Source organism: Pristiophorus japonicus, chromosome 13 (assembly GCF_044704955.1).
Source record: "Pristiophorus japonicus isolate sPriJap1 chromosome 13, sPriJap1.hap1, whole genome shotgun sequence".
NCBI lineage: Eukaryota > Metazoa > Chordata > Chondrichthyes > Pristiophoridae > Pristiophorus > Pristiophorus japonicus.
This window is the reverse complement of record NC_091989.1, coordinates 105855498-105874990: the sequence shown is the minus strand read 5'-3', so window position 1 is coordinate 105874990 and position 19493 is coordinate 105855498. Positions and strand designations below refer to the sequence as shown.

The following is a 19493-nucleotide window of genomic DNA, read 5'->3' as shown; positions in this document are numbered from 1 at the left end:
GACAAGTAGCAGAATGGATAACTAGTTAACTAAGACAGAGAGTAGAGGTTAAAGGTAGCTATTCACAGTGGCAGAATGTGGGCAGTGGTTTTCCATAAGAACATAAGAAATAGGAGCAGGAGTCGGCCATCTGGGTCCTCGAGCCTGCTCCGCCATTTAATAAGATCATGGCTGATCTGATTATGGACTCAGCTCCACTTCCCTGCCCGCCTCCCCATAACCCTTTATTCCCTTATCGCTCAAAAATCTGTCTATCGCCGCCTTAAATATGTTCAATGACCCAGCTTCCACAGCTCTCTGGAGCAGAGAATTCCACAGATTTACAACCCTCTAAGAGAAGAAATTCCTCCTCATCTCAGTTGTAAATGGGTGGCCCCTTATTCTGAGACTATGTCCCCTAGTTTCCCCTATGAGTGGAAATATCCTCTCTGCATCCACCTTGTCGAGCCTCCTCATTTTCTTCTATGTTTCGATAAGATCATTTTTCAATCTTCTGAACTCCAATGTGTATAGGCCCAACCTACTCAACCTATCTTCATAAGTCAATCCCCTCATCTCCGGCATCAACCTAGTGAACCTTCTCTGAACAACCTCCAATGCAAGTATATCCTTCCTTAAATATGGAGACCAAAACTGTACACAGTACTCCAGGTGTGGCTTTACCAATACCCTGTACAGTTGTAGCAAGACCTTTCTGCTTTTATACTCTATCCCCCCTTGCAATAAAGGCCAACATTCCATTTGCCTTCCTGATTACTTGCATACTAACTTTTTGTGTTTTATGCACAAGGACCCCCAGGTCCCTCTACTGCAGCACGTTGCAATTTTTCTCCATTTAAATTATAATTTGCTTATCTATTTTTTCTGCCAAAGTGGATAACCTCACATTTTCCCAAATTATACTCCATCTGACAAATGTTTGCCCACTCACTTAGCCTGTCTATATCCCGTTGCAGATTTTTTGTGTCCTTACAATTTGCTTCCCCACCCATCTTTGTATCATCAGCAAACTTGGCTACATTACACTCTGTCCCTTCGTCCAAGTCATTAATATAGATTGTAAATAGGTGAGGACCCAGCACCGATTCCTGTGGCACCCCACAAGTTACTGGTTGCCAACTGGAAAATGACCCATTTATCCCGACTCTCTGTTTTCTGTTAGTTAGCCAATCCTCTATCCTTGCTAATATATTACCCCCAATCCCATGAACTTTTATCTTGTGCAGTAACCTTTTATGTGGCATCTTATTAAATGCCTTCTGGAAATCCGAATACACCACATCCACTGGTTTCCCCTTTATCCTCCCTGTTCGTTACATCCTCAAAGAACTCCAGCAAATTTGTCAAACATGATTTCGCTTTCATAAAACTTTCATGCTGTAAAAAAAAAAGAAAACCAAGTACTAGGGTTTATTTCTGAAGGTATAGAATTAAAAAGTAGGTAAGTTATACTAAACCGTCATTGAACCTTGGTTGGACCACACTTGAAGTGCTGTGTGCAGTTTTGGTTGCCATATTATTGGGGGGGGCGGGGAGGGAGTGTAGGGGCACTGGAGAGGATGCAGAGAAGATTTACAAGGATGATACCAGAAATGTAAGGGTATATGTATCAGGAAAGGATGAACAAGCTGCATCTCTTTTCTCTCGATAAAAGGCTTAGGGATGACTTAATAGAGGGCTTTAAAATTATGAAAGGTTTTGATAGAGTGGACACAGAGAATGTTTCCACTTGTGGGAAACAGTATAACTGGAGGCCATCAGTATAAGATAGTCACCAAGAAATCCAATACGGAATTTAGAAGAAACTTCTTTACCCAAAGAGTGGTGAGAATGTGGAACTTGCTACTACAGGGAGTGGTTGAAGAGAATAGTATAGATGCATTTAAGGGGAGGCTACAAAAGCATATGGGGGAGAAGGGAATAGAGGGTTATGCTGATAGATTTAGATGAGGAAAGATGAGAGGAGGCTCGAGTGGAGCATAAACTGTTGGGCCAAATGGCCTGTTTCTGTGTCATATATCTTATGTAAAATTGTGTACAGTTCTGGGCACCACACCTTAGAAAGGATCATCATCATACTTGCTTCCACTCCTGAAATTAGTTCGTTGGTGACTGAACAGTCCAGTATGAGAGCCACAGACTCTGTCACAGGTGGGACAGTCATTGAGGGAAGGGGTGGGTAGGACTGGTTTTCCGCACACTCCTTCCGCTGCCTGCGCTTGATCTCTTCATGGTTCTCGGCGTTGAGACTCGAAGCGCTCAACGCCCTCCCGGATGCACTTTCTCCACTTGGGGCGGTCTTTGGCCAGGGACTCCCAAGTGTCAGTGGTGATGTCGCACTTTATCAGGGAGGCTTTGAGGGTGTCCTTGTAACGTTTCCGCTGCCCACCTTTGGCTCGTTTGCCGTGAAGGAGCTTCACATAGAGCACTTGTTTTGGGAGTCTTGTGTCAGGCATGCGAACTACATGGCCTGCCCAGCAAAGCTGATCGAGTGTGGTCAGTGCTTCAATGCTGGGGATGTTAGCCTGGATGAGGACACTGATGTTAGTGCACCTGTCCTCCCAGGGGATTTGCAGGATCTTGCGGAGACATCGTTGTTGATATATCTCCCGCGACTTGAGGTGTCTTCTGTACATTGTCTCTGAGCCATACTGGAGGGCGGGTATTACTACAGCCCTGTAGACCATGAGCTTGGTGGTAGATTTGAGGGCCTGGTCTTCGAACACTGGAGACGGTGTTGAATCTCCGCTTCAATCTCTGCTTTTGTTGATAAGAGGCTCCTGAGGTATGGGAAATGATCCACGTTGTCAAGGGCCGTGCCGTGGATCTTGATGACTGGGGAGCAGTGCTGTGCGGCGAGGACAAGCTGGTGGAGGAGCTTTGTCTTACAGATGTTTAGCATAAGGCCCATGCTTTCATATGCCTCAGTAAATACATCGACTATATCCTGGAGTTCAGCCTCAGAATGTGCGCAGATGCAGTCGTCTGCGTACTGTAGCTCAACGTCAGAGGTTGGGGTGATCTTGGACCTGGCCTGGAGGCGGCGAAGGTTAAACAGCTTCCCACTGGTTCTGTAGTTTAGAAAGGATATATTGGCCTTGGAAGAATTGGAGCACAGATTCACCAGTATGTTACCAGGGCTCCAAGGGTTAGATTATGAGGAGAGATTACATAAACTAGTCTTGTATTCCTGAAATATATATGGTTAAGGGGTGATTTGATTGAGGTTTTTGGGATTTTGAAAGGTATTGATAGGGTAGATAGAGCGAAACCTTTTCTGCTTGTGGGGGAGTTTAGGACAAGGGAACATAACATTAAAAGTCTGTTCAGGAGAGTAGTTAGGAAACACTTCTTCACGCAAAGGGTGGCTGAAGTGTTGAATTCTCCCCACAAAAAGCAGTAGATACTAGCTTGATCATTTTCAATCTTGGATCGATAGATTTTTGCCAGCCAAGAGCATAATGGTAATGGAGCCAAGGAGGGTGGATGGAGTCAGGATACAGATCAGCCATGATGCCACTGAATGGCAGAAAAGGCTTGAGCAGCTGATTGGCCGACTCTAGTTCCTGTTACTCTTGAGGATTATGTTAGCAAATTTGCACTAAGGTAAACTATAACATGACATACTTTTTGTTGCTTTTTCAGAGGTTTTTAAAGTTCTGCACATTCTTCACATCTTTATCCTTATTGCCCATTTATTCCCTTTTTGATTGAACAAAATTTGAGAGCTAAGTGGTCACCAAGCTTTTGAACAGATAGTTGTATGAAGAAGTCATGTTTTAATTTCAGTGCAGCAGTGGTCTTGTATTAACAAAGGCTTTAAAAAAAAAAATTATGATGCACTGTTTGAGAAGGACAGCATGCCAGACTTATAATTTCCCTGGGGCAGAAGGGTAAGTCACGTCGGGTCACTCTGCTGCACCACATAGCAGTTGGTTACACAGTAGTATTGCGTGTAGATCACCTTTCTACTCCTAGATTTATGCAATGGGATGTGGCTGGTGAAGCAGAAGAGAGGACTATGAAGACCCAAGACCCAAGAGCTAAGAAACAGCAAGGAGCAGAAAACATTAGCAGGAGTTGTTTATAGGTCCCCAAACAGTAGTTGTAATGTAGGGCAAACTATAAATCAGGAAATTAGAAGCACATGTAACAAGGGTAATACGGAAATCATGGGGGACTTTAATCTACATATAGACTGAGCAAACCAAATTTGCAGTAATAATGTAGAGGACGAATTCATGGAATATATACAAGATAGTTTTCTAGATCAGTATGTTGACGAACCAACTAGGGAATAGGCTATTTTAGATATAGTATTGTGCAATGAGAAATTAATAACTTTGTAGTAAAGGGGCCCTTGGAGAAGAGTGACCATAATATGATAGAATTTTACATTAAGTTTGAAAGTAATTTAGTTAAATCTGAAACTAGGGTCTTAAATCTAAACAAAGCAAACTTCGTAGGTATGAGGGGCAAGTTGGTTAAGGTATGATGGTAGATGAGTAATGGATAGCATTTAAATAATTAATAATTTACAACAAATATACATTCCTTTAAGACACAAAACTCCACAAGAAAAGTGGTCCAACCATGGCCAACGAGAAGTTAGAGATAGCATTAGATCAAAGGAGGAGGCTTACAATGTTGCCAAAAAGAGCAGTAAGCCTGGGGATTGGGAGGATTTTAGAATTCAGCAAAGGAGGACCAAGAAATTGATGAAGGGAAAATAGAATATGAGCATAAACTAGCGAGAGACATAAAACAGACTGTAAAGCTTCTATAGGTACGTAAAAAGGAAAAGATGCGGGTCCCTTACATGACGAGACAGGAGAAATTAAAATGGAGACTAAGGAAATGGCAAACAAATTAAACAAATAATTTGTGTCTGTCTTCACGGAAGAAGATGCAAAAAACCTCCTGGAAATAGTGGCAAACCAAGGTCCTAGCGAAAATGAGGAACTGAAAGAAATTAGTATTCATTAAAAAAAATAGTACTGGAGAAATTAATGGAACTGAAAGCCGATAAATCCCCTGGACCTGATGGCCTACATCCTAGGGTTTTGAAAGAAGTGGCTATAGAGATAGTGAGTGCATTGGTTGTTATCTTCCAAAATTCTATAGATTCTAGAACAGTTCCTGCAGATTGGAAGGTAGCTAATGTAACCCCACTATTTAAGAAAGGAGGGAGAGAGAGAAAACGGGGTACCACAGTCCAGTTAGCCTGACATCAGTCTTGGGGAAAGTGCTAGACTCTGTTATTAAGGACGTGGTAACAGGGCACTTAGAAAATAATAATAGGATTGGGCAGAGTCAACACGGATTTATGAAAGAGAAATGATGTTTTACAAATCTGTTCGTGTTTTTTGAGGTTGTAATTAGCAGAATAAATAGTGGATGTAGTATATTTGGATTTTCAGAAGGCATTCGATAAGGTGCCAAGAGAAGAGGTTATTGAGCACAATTAGAGCTCATGGGATTGGGGGTAATATACTAGCATGGATTGAGGATTGGTTAGCGGACAAAAAACAGAGCAGGAATAAACGGGTCATTTTCGGATTGGCAGACTGTAACTCGTAAGGTACCACAATGATCAGTGCTTGGGCCTCAGCTAGTCACAATCTATAATCAACGATTTGGATGAGGGGACCAAATGTAATATATCTAAGTTGGAAGGTGATACAAAGCTAGGTGGGAATGTAATTTGTGAGGAGAATGCAAAGAGACTTCAAAGGGATATAGACAGGCTAAGTGAATGGGCAAGAACATGGCAAATGGAATATAATGTGGAGAAATGTGAAGTTATCCACTTTGATACGAAAAATAGAGTATTTTTAAACGGTGCGAAATTGAGAAATGTTGGTGTTTAGAGGGACCTGGGTGTCCTTGTACATAAATTACCTGAAAGTTAACATGCAGGTACAGCAAGCAATTAAGAAAGCAAATTGTATGTTGGTCTTTATCACATGAGGATTTAAGAATGAGAGTAAAGATGTCTTCCTGCAATTATATAGGGCTCTGGTGAGACCGCACTTGGAGTATTGTGTACAGTTTTGGTCACCTTACCTAAGGAAGGATATTCTTGCCATTGAGGGAGTGCAACGAAGTTTCTTTCATCAGACTGATTCCTGGGATGGGGGGATTGTCCTATGAGGAGAGATTGAGTAGACTAGGCCTATATTCTCTAGTGTTCAGAAGAATGAGAGGTGATTTCATTGAAACATACAAAATTCTTAAATGGCTTGATAGTGTAGATGCAGGGAGGATGTTTCACCTGACTTGGGAGTCTAGAACCAAGGGTCACAGTCTCAGAATAAGGATCAGCCATTTATGATTGAGATGAGGAAAAATTTCTTCACTCAAAGTGGTGAATCTTTGGAATTCTCTACCCCAGAGGGCTGTGGAGGCTCAGTCTTTGAATATATTTAAGACACAGAGCGCAAGATTTTTGAATATTAAGGGAATCAAGGGATATGGGGATAGAGCAGGAAAGTGGAATTGAGGTAGAAGATCAGCCATGATATTGAATGACGGAGCAGGCTCGAGGGGACAAATGGCCTACTGCTACTCCTAATTCTTATGTTCTCCATTTAGTCTCTGAATAAGGTACAAAAAAGTAAGCTATGTTACAGATTTTACCTCCGTGTAATCCTCTGCCTGAGCTCATCTGTTATTCTCTTGGTCGAATTAGATAATTAAAAATATATATATTTTATATTCTCAATTTTACAGCCCGTGAAAAAGAAGAAAATAAAGCGTGAAATCAAAATACTAGAAAACCTCCGTGGGGGCCCCAACATCATCAAGCTGCTAGATGTGGTAAAGGACCCTGTGGTGAGTAACTGCTTCGATGTCCAACTTTGAAGAGTTACATGCTTAGTTTGGTCAGCTTGGCTCAGTTGATAGTGCATTTGCCTCCGAGTTAGAGAATTATGGGTTTAAGCCATGTGCCAACACTCGATCACATAATGTAGGCTGACACCCCTCCAATACAGTACTGAGGGAGTGCTGCATTGTCAGAGGTGCCGTCCTTTGTGCGAGATGTTAAGCTGAGGCCCTGCGCGCCTGTTTTAGTTCAGATGGGCATTCAAGATCCCATGGTAATGATCAAAGAGGAGGAGGGGCTTGTTCTCCTCGTATATATTCCTCTTTCAATTAGCACCACCAAAAATGGATTAACTAATCATCTCATTGCTGTTTGTGGGATCTTGCTATATGTAAAATGGCTGCCATGTTGGCACACATAAGGATATCACACACACTAATTCACTAAGTGAAGCACTTTGAGGTGATAAGACACTATAAATTAATCTCTTATATGGACGGGTCAAAGAATAAAATCCTGTGACCAATCTTTTGTGAGCAATTATTTCACCACGCATTGTTCATGGTCTCTGTCAGGTTTACAGGGAGGTGTTAAGCAGAAGACAGATAGTTTAAAACAGGGTGGGAGTACTCATTGCACAAGCTATGTTCCTCCTCTAGACACCATCTCCCCAGGCCATTCTGATATGGTTCCTACCTGGCAGTTAGAGCATCATTGGCAGAGACCTCAAAACCAGTCTGCTCCATTGGCTGGTAAACGATCGACAAGGCTTATATTCACTGGAATTTAGAAGAATGAGAGGGGATCTCATGGAAACATATAAAATTCTGATGGGATTGGACAGGTTAGATGCAGGAAGAATGTTCCCGATGTTGGGGAAGTCCAGAATCAGGAGTCACGGTCAAAGGATAAGGGGTAAGCCATTTGGGACCGAGATGAGGAGAAACTTCTTCACTCAGAGAATTGTGAATCTGTGGAATTCTCTACCACAGAAAGTTGTTGAGGCCAGTTCATTAGATAGATTCAAAAGGGAGTTAGATGTGGCCCTTATGGCTAAAGGGATCAAGGGGTATAGAGAGAAAGCAGGAATGGGATACTGAAGTTGCATGATATTGAATGGTGGTGCAGGCTCGAAGAGCCAAATGGCCTATTCCTGCACCTATTTTCTATGTCCAGAGGAACATTGGGGCTGCATTTGATTCTGCAGAAATCGGAGCCCCCTAAAAGGCAGGCCACAAAAGTACAACTCTTATACATACAAAAAAACTATACACACATCAAGATACCTCTATCCTCTTGCATTTTCCTCCCCCCCCCCCCCCCCCCCAACCAATTTCTGTCCTCATCCATACTGCCCCTTCACAAGTGAGGCAAGAAGAAAGGAAAGGAACTGGCTAGGCTTTTTGTGACCCAGATCAAAGGAGCTTATGGGCCAAATCTCGGGCATCCCACTCTTATTCTTACAGGAATTGTTACAGTGCGATTTGACCATGTTGCAGAACATGGTTCACATTGAAGGACATTGTGGTGATGCACACGAGGTCTCTTGTTCCACAGATTATGGAACAAACTCTCAAAATTATCTCCAGTATTCTCTTCTGCTTTTTTCCTCTCCAATCTATGATTTCTGCCTTCTCCTTTGAACTTTCCATTCTGTTCCAGAGTATTGATGCACCAGATTTTTTGTGCACACTGCATGCATAATGCTTAAAAAATTATTCTGGGTCAATCTCAGGCATGGGTGGGATATGTGGAGGAGGTCAGTGCTTCTCTACAGGAGAGGGGAAAAATTATATTGGGCACCTCCTAGCAGGTTGTTTGAGAACAGTAGTGACAGAAATGAGGTGCACCATCTCCTGGCTGAGAGATTGCAGAATGAACCATATCAAAAAAAGGAAAGAGGGCGATGCCTCAACAAGGATATAACCTCAAAGTAATGAGATGTCTACTGTGGAAATGCATTTTTAACCACTGCCTTGCAATGGTTCACACTGGCCACAGTTACAGGATATGTCTTGTTGGCTGCAGCATTTTCTGCTGATCATTTGTGGTAGATAATGAAATTTGAGTTTCCTAGGCAGTTTCTAACGTGTTGGCTGTGTGCTGTACCTCACGTAATGATCCTGTTCTCTCCACAGTCAAGGACTCCAGCTCTTGTTTTCGAGCACATTGATAACACTGACTTCAAGGTGAGCTCGCACGCGTGTGTGTACATCTAATCAGTGCAGTTGTTGTATTTTACTGATATTACTGTTTGGTCCGGACTCATGTGCAACCTTTTACTCACTCATGCTGAATTCCCCGCCCCTCTCCCCCCCCCCCCCCCCTCTTTGTCCCCACCACCATTTCCCCCTTTTTTTTCTCTCCCTTTGTCTAGCAACTGTATCAGATCTTGACGGATTATGACATCCGGTTCTACATGTATGAAATCCTGAAGGTGAGTTAGAAGCCGGAAGTTCTACTAGCTAATCTTTTGAATGATGTTCACTGAATGTGTATTTGAGGATTTTAGCTGCTTTCTACTTTTGTTCCCTTTTGGGTCATCGTGCTGTGTCAGTGCCCACCCCACCACCACCACTACACAGATGTTTCCTAGGCAGGAAATATTTCTGTCCAGGGATTGGTGGGGGCCCTAGGCTTCTGCCACACCAATGTTTGCATCACTTGGTGTCCACCTAGTGATTGACATTCAAGCGATGATAGGCCCCTCACTTCTGGCTAAAGCAATTTGTCCTTCATCTGGTGGTCTGGTCAAGTGCAGATGACTCTCTTCTCTGGCGGTGGTGCTTTGATGATCATCCTCACACTGTTGAAAGCAAGTGCACTGGTTTTTACACTGAGCAAAATGTTTAAAACTAAACAGTTACTGGTAGAATGTTCTCATTTTAACAGTGCTGACTTAAGATCAACAATGGACTGCATGGTTCTGTTAGATTTAATCCAAGTCGCCCATTTTGACCAAGCCTGAAGGGAATATATATAGCATTAAAACATGAGAGGGGTACTGTGACAGGTTGTAGCACTCTCCAGAAAAAAACTCGCACAGAGCCTACTCATCTAGTTTGTTGTGATACTTTGGAAGTCAATTCCTCCAATGCGAAGGAGGGATGTTCTGAGGATAGGCCACTCTGGGTTGCTGTTTCGAACTGCTGGTAACCAGCTCAAGGCATGGAGCATTGCCTTGTGGTGACAGAGTGGGGGGAGAAAAACAGTGTATGAATAAAGATAGATAAAATATGCACAAAAATTTGCTTAATACTCTTATTCCCACAGGCCTTGGATTACTGCCACAGTATGGGCATCATGCACAGAGACGTGAAACCACATAATGTGATGATCGATCATACCCAGAGAAAGGTATGGGGCTGGCTGGAGGTCATACTGTTTCTAGGGATATGGGGGGGTTGAGGGGTGCGAGAAAGGGCTGCAGAATGATAGACTCGAGTCAAGGCAGTGAGTGAAGGGTTTATTTTTGACAAAAATGTGCTTGGTGTGGCTCTGTTTATCTACTATGTTATTGCATCAGGCTGCCACATAAAGGTTATATTGAGCTTCTGATAAGATGTTGTCCATTAAAGTGAAGCAAGATTTAACTTGAGACACTAAACTGTGTAGTTCTCAGAAGTCACAACACACAAAGGCTCTTGTGCAGGCTTCAGTAAATCTGGTAAAAGCAGTTCAGCTTTTGACGGAAAATCAACCATGAAGAGGCACATAGGAATGAATTGGCTGCTCTGTTTACCCTTTCCAGGGAGATATTGTAATCTTCGCCCTATGAAGCTCACTTTGGAAACGGAGTGGAGTGAGAGATCAAATCTGTGGCCTTCTGCTTCTTGGCGCTGTGTTTGAATTCCATCGTGCTCCTTATACTGTGTTTGTGCACATCATTTTAAAGCACACTGGCTCCATCTAGTGACTTATGTTTGAGTTGTTTTGTTTCTCTGATTTCTAGTGTCATATCTGACTAAACTGAATAACTCTTTGTTTGTCTTCATATTTCTTGTGAAGAATGCTAGTGGGAAAATAAATTGCATTAACAGCCGAGCTATGGCATTGCATGTAGTTTCAGTGTGCCAGCTGATGATTGACTGTCCCAATTTCTTCTGCAGCTTCGATTGATTGATTGGGGACTGGCTGAGTTTTACCATCCCGAACAGGAGTACAATGTTAGAGTGGCCTCCAGGTACTTCAAAGGTCCTGAGCTGCTAGTTGACTACCAGGTACAAGCAAGATACAGGATTTATACTGGCTTACTCTTAGATCAGAATGTGCGGAGGGTGCGGCGTACACTCCATATATCATCCCTCCATGGGACGACTTGAGATTTCCACCAACTTGACTGAGAGCTGTTCCATTGATTCTCCTTTTGATTTCACTGAACTCTGATCAATGCCTCCTTACTAACGCTAACTTACCACGTAGAGTTATCTAGGATGTGAACCCTATTGATCGGACACGGCCCCACGACCGCACCAAACTCTTTGTTTTACGGCTTCACCTCCTCTCTCAATCTGACCCAACCTCTGAAGTGAGGGTCTAACATTGCTCAGTGTTAAAAGCTGATGTGTAGTGCACTTGCCTGCCTAATCAGAATTTCAAATGTTACCAAACAACATAGAAGATCTAGCCTGAATACCAAAGGGCCATTTGAGAATGTATTTATTTGAAGCTGTAACATTAGGAGGGAGTGGAAGGAGAGGATAGACTTTACTTCAATGTAAAGTTGTCCATTTATGTATGTACAGCGCTATTGGGGGAAACAAAGTAATTTGGGGAAAGGTTGCTTTCTGGGTTATGTATGGTGATATTGTAAATGCATTCTTTATAATTGTGATTACAATTTAGTTGAACTTAATTCACAGATGCAACTCTCCCACCACGTTAAAAAATCTCTACTAGACTGCGAGCCACACTGCGTGCCGAGGAGTTGCGTGTAAATGGTCTGCTTACCGGCTAGTCATTGTATTATGAATTTGACCATATTTACTGCTTACTTTTCAGAACTCTGGCGTGGCTGGTTTAGAACAATCCAGTGTTTGGATCCTTTTGATAGCTTATGATTGGCCTGTTTCCAGTTGCTCTGTGAGCAGCCCAACTATGCGGAGCAGAGCTCTCGCAGCAGCCTTGAGTGGGCCTTGCCATCCGTAGGGACTTGTGTGGTTGCCTGACATGCTACATAGACCTCTTGATAGTTATCAGTCGCAGGTGTTCAGCTGGCTATTCTCGGCTGCTCTTCAAGAAGGGAAAGTTTTCAAATGCTTCTTCCTCTTTTAAAAGCTGCAACGGTCACTCTGCAAAACTCCTATAGAGATTCCCGAGAAAGGTGAATTTGAGCCCTTTCACAGCAAGCCATTGAGAGCAGGAGAGCATTTGACTTTTTCAGGGAATAAATCCAGTTCTCATTACTGTGTTCTAAATTACTTTAAGGTGTGCATTTTTAAAAAGAGAGGATTATATAAATATTTAAATATAACAAAACCTAGCTTTAATAGTGATTAGGACTGATCAAAGAGAATAGATCTGTGTTGGTGATCATTGGAGCAATAGATGTTTCACTTTCCCAATCAATTCTGCTATCCAGTCGATGTGGTATCTGCCAGGACAGGACTTACAAAGTCAATTCTAAACCAAATGAAATCAACTAATCCTCTGGCCTTGGGAGTCTTTTCGAACCGATATCATCCCATTGTGCACCCATGTTTCTTCACAGTGTGTTCCTTATCTTGGCTATGCTCTTGTGGTGAGGAACTGAGGAGAGGTCAAGTGCTTTCCACATGTCGTGCTGAAGACTTGTGCTCCAGAACTAGCCGCACCTCTAGCCAAGTTGTTCCAACACAGCTACAACACTGGCATCTACCCGACAATGTGGAAAATTGCCCAGGTATGTCCAGTCCACAAAAAGCAGGACAATTATAATCCGGCCAATTACCGCCCCATCAGTCTACTCTCAATCATCAGCAAAGTGATGGAAGGTGTTATTGACAGTGCTATCAAGCGGAACTTTCTCACCAATAACCTGCTCACTGATGCTCAGTTTGGGTTCTGCCAGGACCACTCGGCTCCAGACCTCATTACAGCCCCAATCCAAATATGGACAAAAGATCTGAATTCCAGAGGTGAAGTGAGAGTGACTGCCCTTGACATCAAGGCAGTATTTGGTCAAATGTGGCATCAAGGAACCCTAGTAAAATTGAAGTCAGTGGCAATCCAGCGGAAAACTCTCCATTGGCTGGAGTCATACCTAGCACAAAAGAAGATGGCTGTGGTTCTTGTCGGCCAATCATCTCAGCCCAAGGGCATTGCGGCAGGAGTTCCTCAAGGCAGTGTCCCAGGACCAACCATCTTCAGCTGCTTCATTAATTACCTTCCCTCCATCATAAGGTCAGAAGTGGGGATGTTCGCTGATAATTGCACAGTGTTCAGTTCCATTCGCAACTCCTCCGATAATGAAGCAGTCCATGCCCGCATGCAGCAAAACCTGGACGACATTCAGGCATGGGCTGATAAGTGGCAAGTAACATTCGTGCCACACAAGTGCCAGACAATGACTATTTCCAACACGAGAGTCTAACCACCATCCTGTTAACATTTAACAACATTACTACTGCCGAATCCTCCACCAGCAACATCCTGGGAGTCACCATTGACCAGAAATTTAACTGGACCAGCCACATAAATGGCTCCAAGAGCAGGTCAGAGGCTGGCTATTCTGTGGTGAATGGCTCATCTCCTGACTCCCCAAAGCCTTTCCACCATCTACAAGGCACAAGTCAAGAGTGTGATGGAATACTCTCCAATTGCCTGAATGAGTGCAGCTCCAACAACACTCAAGAAGCTCGACACCATCAGGACAAAGCAGCCCGCTTGATTGGCACCCCATCCACCACATTACACTTTCACTCCCTCCACCACTGGCTGCAGTGTGTACAATCTACACGATACACTGCAGCAACTCGCCAAGGCTTCTTCGACAGTGCCTCCCAAACCCGCGACCTCTACCACCAAGAAGGACAAGGGCAGCAGGCGCATGTGAACACCATCACTTCCAAGTTCCCCTTCAAGTCACACCATCCTGACTTGGAAAAATATTGCCGTTCCTTCATCGTCGCTGGGTCAAAATCCTGGAATTCCCTCCCTACAGCACTATGGGAGTACCTTCACCACACGGACTGCAGCAGTTCAAGGCAGCAGTTCAAGGCAGCAGCTCACCACCACCACCTCGAGGGCAATTAGGGATGGGCAATAAATGCTGGCCAGCGCCAGTGACGCCCACATCCCACGAACAGAAAAAAAGTAGGAAGGTTAAGGATTGACTCCCCCTGACCCATAATCATGTATTTCAGCTGAATATGCCTTCCCTTCTTGGCCCTCCCCATCCCAAATGCAGCATGGGAGGTAGATAAAATATAGTTTTTTTTTTAAATTGGAAAAGATATAAATTCATTGGAATGTGTTTAGCTGTTCCGATGCAAATACTTCGAATGACCAAGTTTTTGTCTGACCAATCCCTTAGCTGCTCCCTTTTATTTTCCAGATGTATGATTACAGCCTGGACATGTGGAGTTTGGGCTGTATGTTGGCCAGCATGATATTCCGTAAGGAGCCTTTCTTCCATGGACATGACAACTATGACCAGGTAGGCTTTTGTTAAACCAATACTCGTTGCTGGATGATGAGGGCTGGAAATCAGCCGACGTTTAAAACTGTGCATTAGAGCTGTCATCAGCAGATGCCATGCCAGGTTTTGCTATCTGCTTTAGGTCTTAGAGTAGGTCACCCATCTCGCTGAATCATAAATCTTGGCCACATTGGTAGTAACTGTCAAATGTAATTCATTGATTTAATTAAATGTCACCATTAGGAAAGTCGTTGCAATGTTTTTTTTTTAGAACATTTTTTTTTCAAAGACGTACAGTAAACTCCCGTTTACCTGGATTGTTTGAGCATTCGGCAATTCCTGGTAAACGAATTTTCCGATAGGTCGAGTTTACATTTTAAAGTTAATATCTGAAGGTGATAGAACCACCCACAAAATATTTTATATATCGTATCGTATAGATCTTGATCCGCTCTTTCCAATGAGCTATTCAGATTGAAAATCGATTCATAATTTTTCAAAATATAAAACAAATAATTGACAAGTGCTAAATTTATATGGTTGAATAAATAAAATGAAGATTTAGTTCATGTTATTTGAACGTGAATGTAGTAAAATAAATGAAAATTGATTCATAACTTTTTGAAATTAAAAATAAATGTCTAATAAATGAAACAAATATTTAGTTCGTTATTTTATTTTAAATTTGCTTGTTCTACCATTGCTGCTGCTTCAATTGCTACTTCTGCCAATGTTTCTTCTGCAGATGCTCCTTTTTCTGCTTTGACATTTGAGATTGATTTTTAAAATAGCGATCTTATATCTGCTTAAAATGTGTGAGCCAGCCTTCTGAAAAAATGCACTCTTAACTGGAATGCTTCTGTGTTGTGTTTGGTTTTGTTTTTTTTAAACGGAGAACTCCATGATACAGTTGCACAGCACCTCGTGTCAACGGGACTTTTCTGAGGACTTCCATTCCATTTGCAGAAACCTGTCTGCAAACTTTGCTGACAGTGGGATTGATTTTTCATTTTCATCTTGAAGTCTTTGGCCTTTGCTGTAATCATTGGCCCTGAAATTGCCACACCTTCAGACCGTTTCAAAGAAAATCATTCATAAAGCACTTGGTCTAGTTTGTCAAGCTTCGGCTTTCGCAAATTCTTGCAGGACATTGCCTTCTCGGAAGATTCAGAAGCAGCGGTGAAACTTTCTAAATCTTTCTTTTGCTTCTTGATATCATAAATTGTTGATGATCCAACTTCATATTCGTCCATCAAAGTACTCACACTTCTGCCAGCTTCATACTTCTTTATAATTTCTAATTTCTGCTGAATGTTCAATACTTTTCGTTTCCTAATGCTGCATTTGCTTTTAGTGCTGTCAGAAGGCATTTTAAATTGTTTGATTTCAGGGTGTTTTGAACAAGTTGCAGACTGATGCGTTGCAATGAACTGCTTTCAATGTGTGTGACAGTTGAAAAGTGAGCAAGAAGTCCACGCCTGCGTCAATTTATGTGTAATTGAGTAACCTGTCCACGTTTGCAATAGTTGAAGTGAGCGAGATATTTACGTGTGACAGTTAAATTGCCGAATCTCGCTATATTTTAAATTCCATTACGGCGGGTTTTCTGTTACATTCGTATCCGGGTAAACGAGAGTTTACTGTAATTACTTCATTTTTTTTATCTTGCAAGAGCTCCCATAAGGAGTTGCGTGCTCTTACTTTGTACAAGAATCAGATCATCTTTTGCACCAAGTTCTCTGCTTTCACTTTCTCATCATTCATAGAAATATTTGCTGTTGCTTTCTCAGTGGGAATCAGCCATTTTCAACTTGTGAAACTTGGTCTCAATTGAGGTAGAAATGTCTCCTTACTGGGCAATTTCAATGATTTTACTAAATTTAAAATTGCTCTATTACATTCCCGCATCCGCAATCAAATTTTCTTTGCTCTGTCTCGTTCATTCCACGAGGTGCTTTTCTTAATGTGCATTCAGGCATCATGGGTCAATCCTCAGATTTGGGTCTACAATCCACACCTGACCAGCACAAGAACTCCAAATCAGAGCCTTTATCTCAAGTGGAAGAATGCATTCAGCTTGCGGGAATCAGCTATTTGAGATGCACTCTGTTGTACTGGCCTATGTAACTTGAGTTTTCCCTGTGTCCGTTTGCGTGCACGTTTCGGCTGCCGCTCCGGACCCGAGCTCATCACTTCTAATTCCACTACTTTTCCCCTTTTTTACTTTTCTCTTTATCCCTCTTAGACCCCTTTCTCTTGTCGTCATGCCTCCTTTCATTTCTCCCCTCTCGGTACTCTGCCCTCCCAAATCCCTACCGCAACCCTTCAGCACTTCTCTGCCTTCATGCTCTCCTGTTGCCGTCCTAGCCTTGATTCCCTCTTTAAAAGCACCTGCAGCTTCCCTCTGTGCCTTTCTTGGCATCTCCAAAGGACCCATCGAGGCACTCATTGCTGTCTCCTTAGGAGCAGCAACCCCAACTGCCCCATCCTACTCTCTCGCCGACCTTTCCGCCCAGTGTGCCTACTGGTGGCTAATCTTGCCAATTTCGTCCCCATCCAACTCGCCCCTTCCAGTGCTGACCCTGCGTACTCTGGCAGCAGATCAGCTATCCCTCCAGAATGTCCATTCACTTGTGAACAAGGCACTTCACATCCGTGAGCTTACTGCTGTACCACACTCTCGCCTCCACCTTTGATACCCTAGTCCCCATTGAAACCATTACTCTCTCCCACCCTGGTTATTCCCTCCAGTATAGCCTTCACCTCTGAAACCTTAAGTCCAAGGGATGCAGACTTGAATGGATATGGTGGACAAACTGGTCTAGCCCTTCGCCACCAGATCTGGCTGGAACACACAAAGCACTACCGGGTCCTGCTCTCGTCTGCCCACTATTCCAGGATCATCCTGGAATGTAAAGATAACCCCGATCTTTTTTTTTCTACTGCAAACCGTCTTAAACTCCTCTCCACTGTTTCTTTCACACTCTCCTCCAACAAGAAGTGCAAGGACATCATGGACTGCTTTCTGACTTGGATTGAGACCATCCGTTCAGCTACCTCTGACTCTTCCCTCCCTTTCCCATGCCCATTGGCTCAGGGCCAGAATTTCTCTAAGGTTCCCCCTTGCCCTAGCTCTGAACTCACATCTTTCTCTAGTTTCCAATCTCCTCCCGGAGCTCATTTTGGCCATGAGACCCACCACCTATTCCTTCAACCCTATTCCCACTAAACTTCACCCTAAACCATCCAACTTCACTTCCTGGCCCCCATGTTAGCTGATGTTGTTAACAGTTCTCTCTCCTCCGGTACTGTCCCCTCTCCTTCAAATCTGCTGTCATCACCCCTCTCAAAAAAAACAACTCTTGACCCCTCAGTACTTGCAAACTACCGCCCTATCTCCAACCCCCTCATTCCTCTCCAAAGTCCTTGAATGTGCTGTTGTCTTCCAAATCCATGCCCATCTTTCCCGGAGCTCCGTATGTGAATCCCTCCAAACGTGTTCTGCCCCTGCCACAGTACTGAAAAGACTCTCCTCAAAGTCATAAATGACATCCTATGTGACTGACTGTGGTAAACTATCCCTCCTCGTCCTTCTCGACCTGTCTGCAGCCTTTGACAAGGTTGACCGTATCATCCTCCTCCAATGCCTCTCCACCGTTGTCCAGCTGGGTGAGACTTCACTTGCCTTGTACCATTTATATCTAGCCAGAGACTCTCCTGCAATGACTTCTCTTCCTCTTCCCCTACCGTTACCTCTGGAGTCCCCCAAGGATCTACCCTTGATCCCCTCCTATTTCTTCTCTATATGCTGCCCCTTGGTGACATCATCCGAAAACACAGCATCAATTTCCACATGTAAGCTGATGACACCCAGCTCTACCTCACCACCACCTCTGTCGACCCCGCCACCATGTCTCAATTGTCTGACATCCAGCACTGGATGAGCAGAAATTTCCTCCAACTAAATATTGGGAAGACCATTGGCGGTCGTGCCTTCAGCTGTCGAGACCCTAAGCTCTGGAATTCCCTCCCTAAACCCCTCTGCCTCTCTATCTCTCTCTCTCCCTTTAAGATGCTCTTTAAAACCTACCTCTTTGCCTTAATATCTCCTTATGTGGCTGTGTCGTATTTTGTTTGATACCGTTCCTTTGAAGCATCTTGGAACGTTTTATTATGTTAAAGGCTCTATATAAATACAAGATTTATGATTAAGGAGAAAGCATGCGGCTCTATTTCAACCTGACGTTCTCACCCTATCTTGCATCATGAACCTCGGCATTGGCAGGTCCTTTGTTTTAAGGTGATTTACTTCAAAGGCCTCTAGGGCGATGGTGTAAGTCAGTGATGGGCAACATGTGGCTCGTGAACTGTGTGCGCCACTCTTCAGGACCTCGGGTGTGGCTCTTCGACATGTGGACAAGAATTTATTAGGTGTGCAGTGAGCAGTTTAGTGGAACTTTGCAAAACTGATGACCGCTTTCCAGATTGTGGACGTTTCCTTGCATGGAGCAGTTGGTGTCAAAGCCCCTCAATTTGATACGCATATTGTTTTGGAAACTGAGCTACATTGAAACCCATGCACCCAATCACGGGCAATTCAAAAATCAGTTTCAAGAATTCAATAAAAATCTTCCTTCATAGAAACATAGAAAATAGGTGCAGGAGTAGGCCATTCGGCCCTTCGAGCCTGCACTGCCATTCAATGAGTTCATGGCTGAACATGCAACTTCAGTACCCCATTCCTGCTTTCACACCATACCCCTTGATCCCCCTAGTAGTAAGGACTACATCTAACTCCTTTTTGAATATATTTAGTGAATTGGCCTCAACAACTTTCTGTGGTAGAGAATTCCACAGGTTCACCACTCTCTGGGTGAAGAGGTCCCTCCTCATCTCGGTCCTAAATGGCTTACCCCTTATCCTCAGACTGTGACCCCTGGTTCTGGACTTCCCCAACAATGGGAACATTCTTCCTGCACCTAACCTGTCTAACCCCGTCAGAATTTTAAACGTTTCTATGAGATCCCCTCTCATTCTTCTGAACTCCAG

The 19493-nt window shown here is 43.4% G+C and overlaps 1 protein-coding gene across 6 annotated transcripts in view; it reads left to right on the top strand.

The window, feature by feature from the left end:
* csnk2a2b (casein kinase 2, alpha prime polypeptide b) overlaps window positions 1-19493 on the top strand; it is a 147656-nt gene that overhangs the window by 120185 nt on the left and 7978 nt on the right. For 3 of the 6 annotated variants that reach the window (XR_011596342.1, XM_070897809.1, XM_070897811.1), the window contains 6 exons: window positions 6733-6834; window positions 8965-9015; window positions 9204-9263; window positions 10100-10183; window positions 10936-11046; window positions 14361-14462. Coding sequence is in view for 5 of the 6 variants with exons in the window: in XM_070897809.1 (XP_070753910.1) it covers window positions 6733-6834; window positions 8965-9015; window positions 9204-9263; window positions 10100-10183; window positions 10936-11046; window positions 14361-14462 (510 nt within the window). In the remaining variant the exon portion in view is untranslated. The remainder of the gene's footprint in view (window positions 1-6732; window positions 6835-8964; window positions 9016-9203; window positions 9264-10099; window positions 10184-10935; window positions 11047-14360; window positions 14463-19493) is intronic. The other 3 variants (XM_070897810.1, XM_070897813.1, XM_070897812.1) reach the window with 3 other exon arrangements.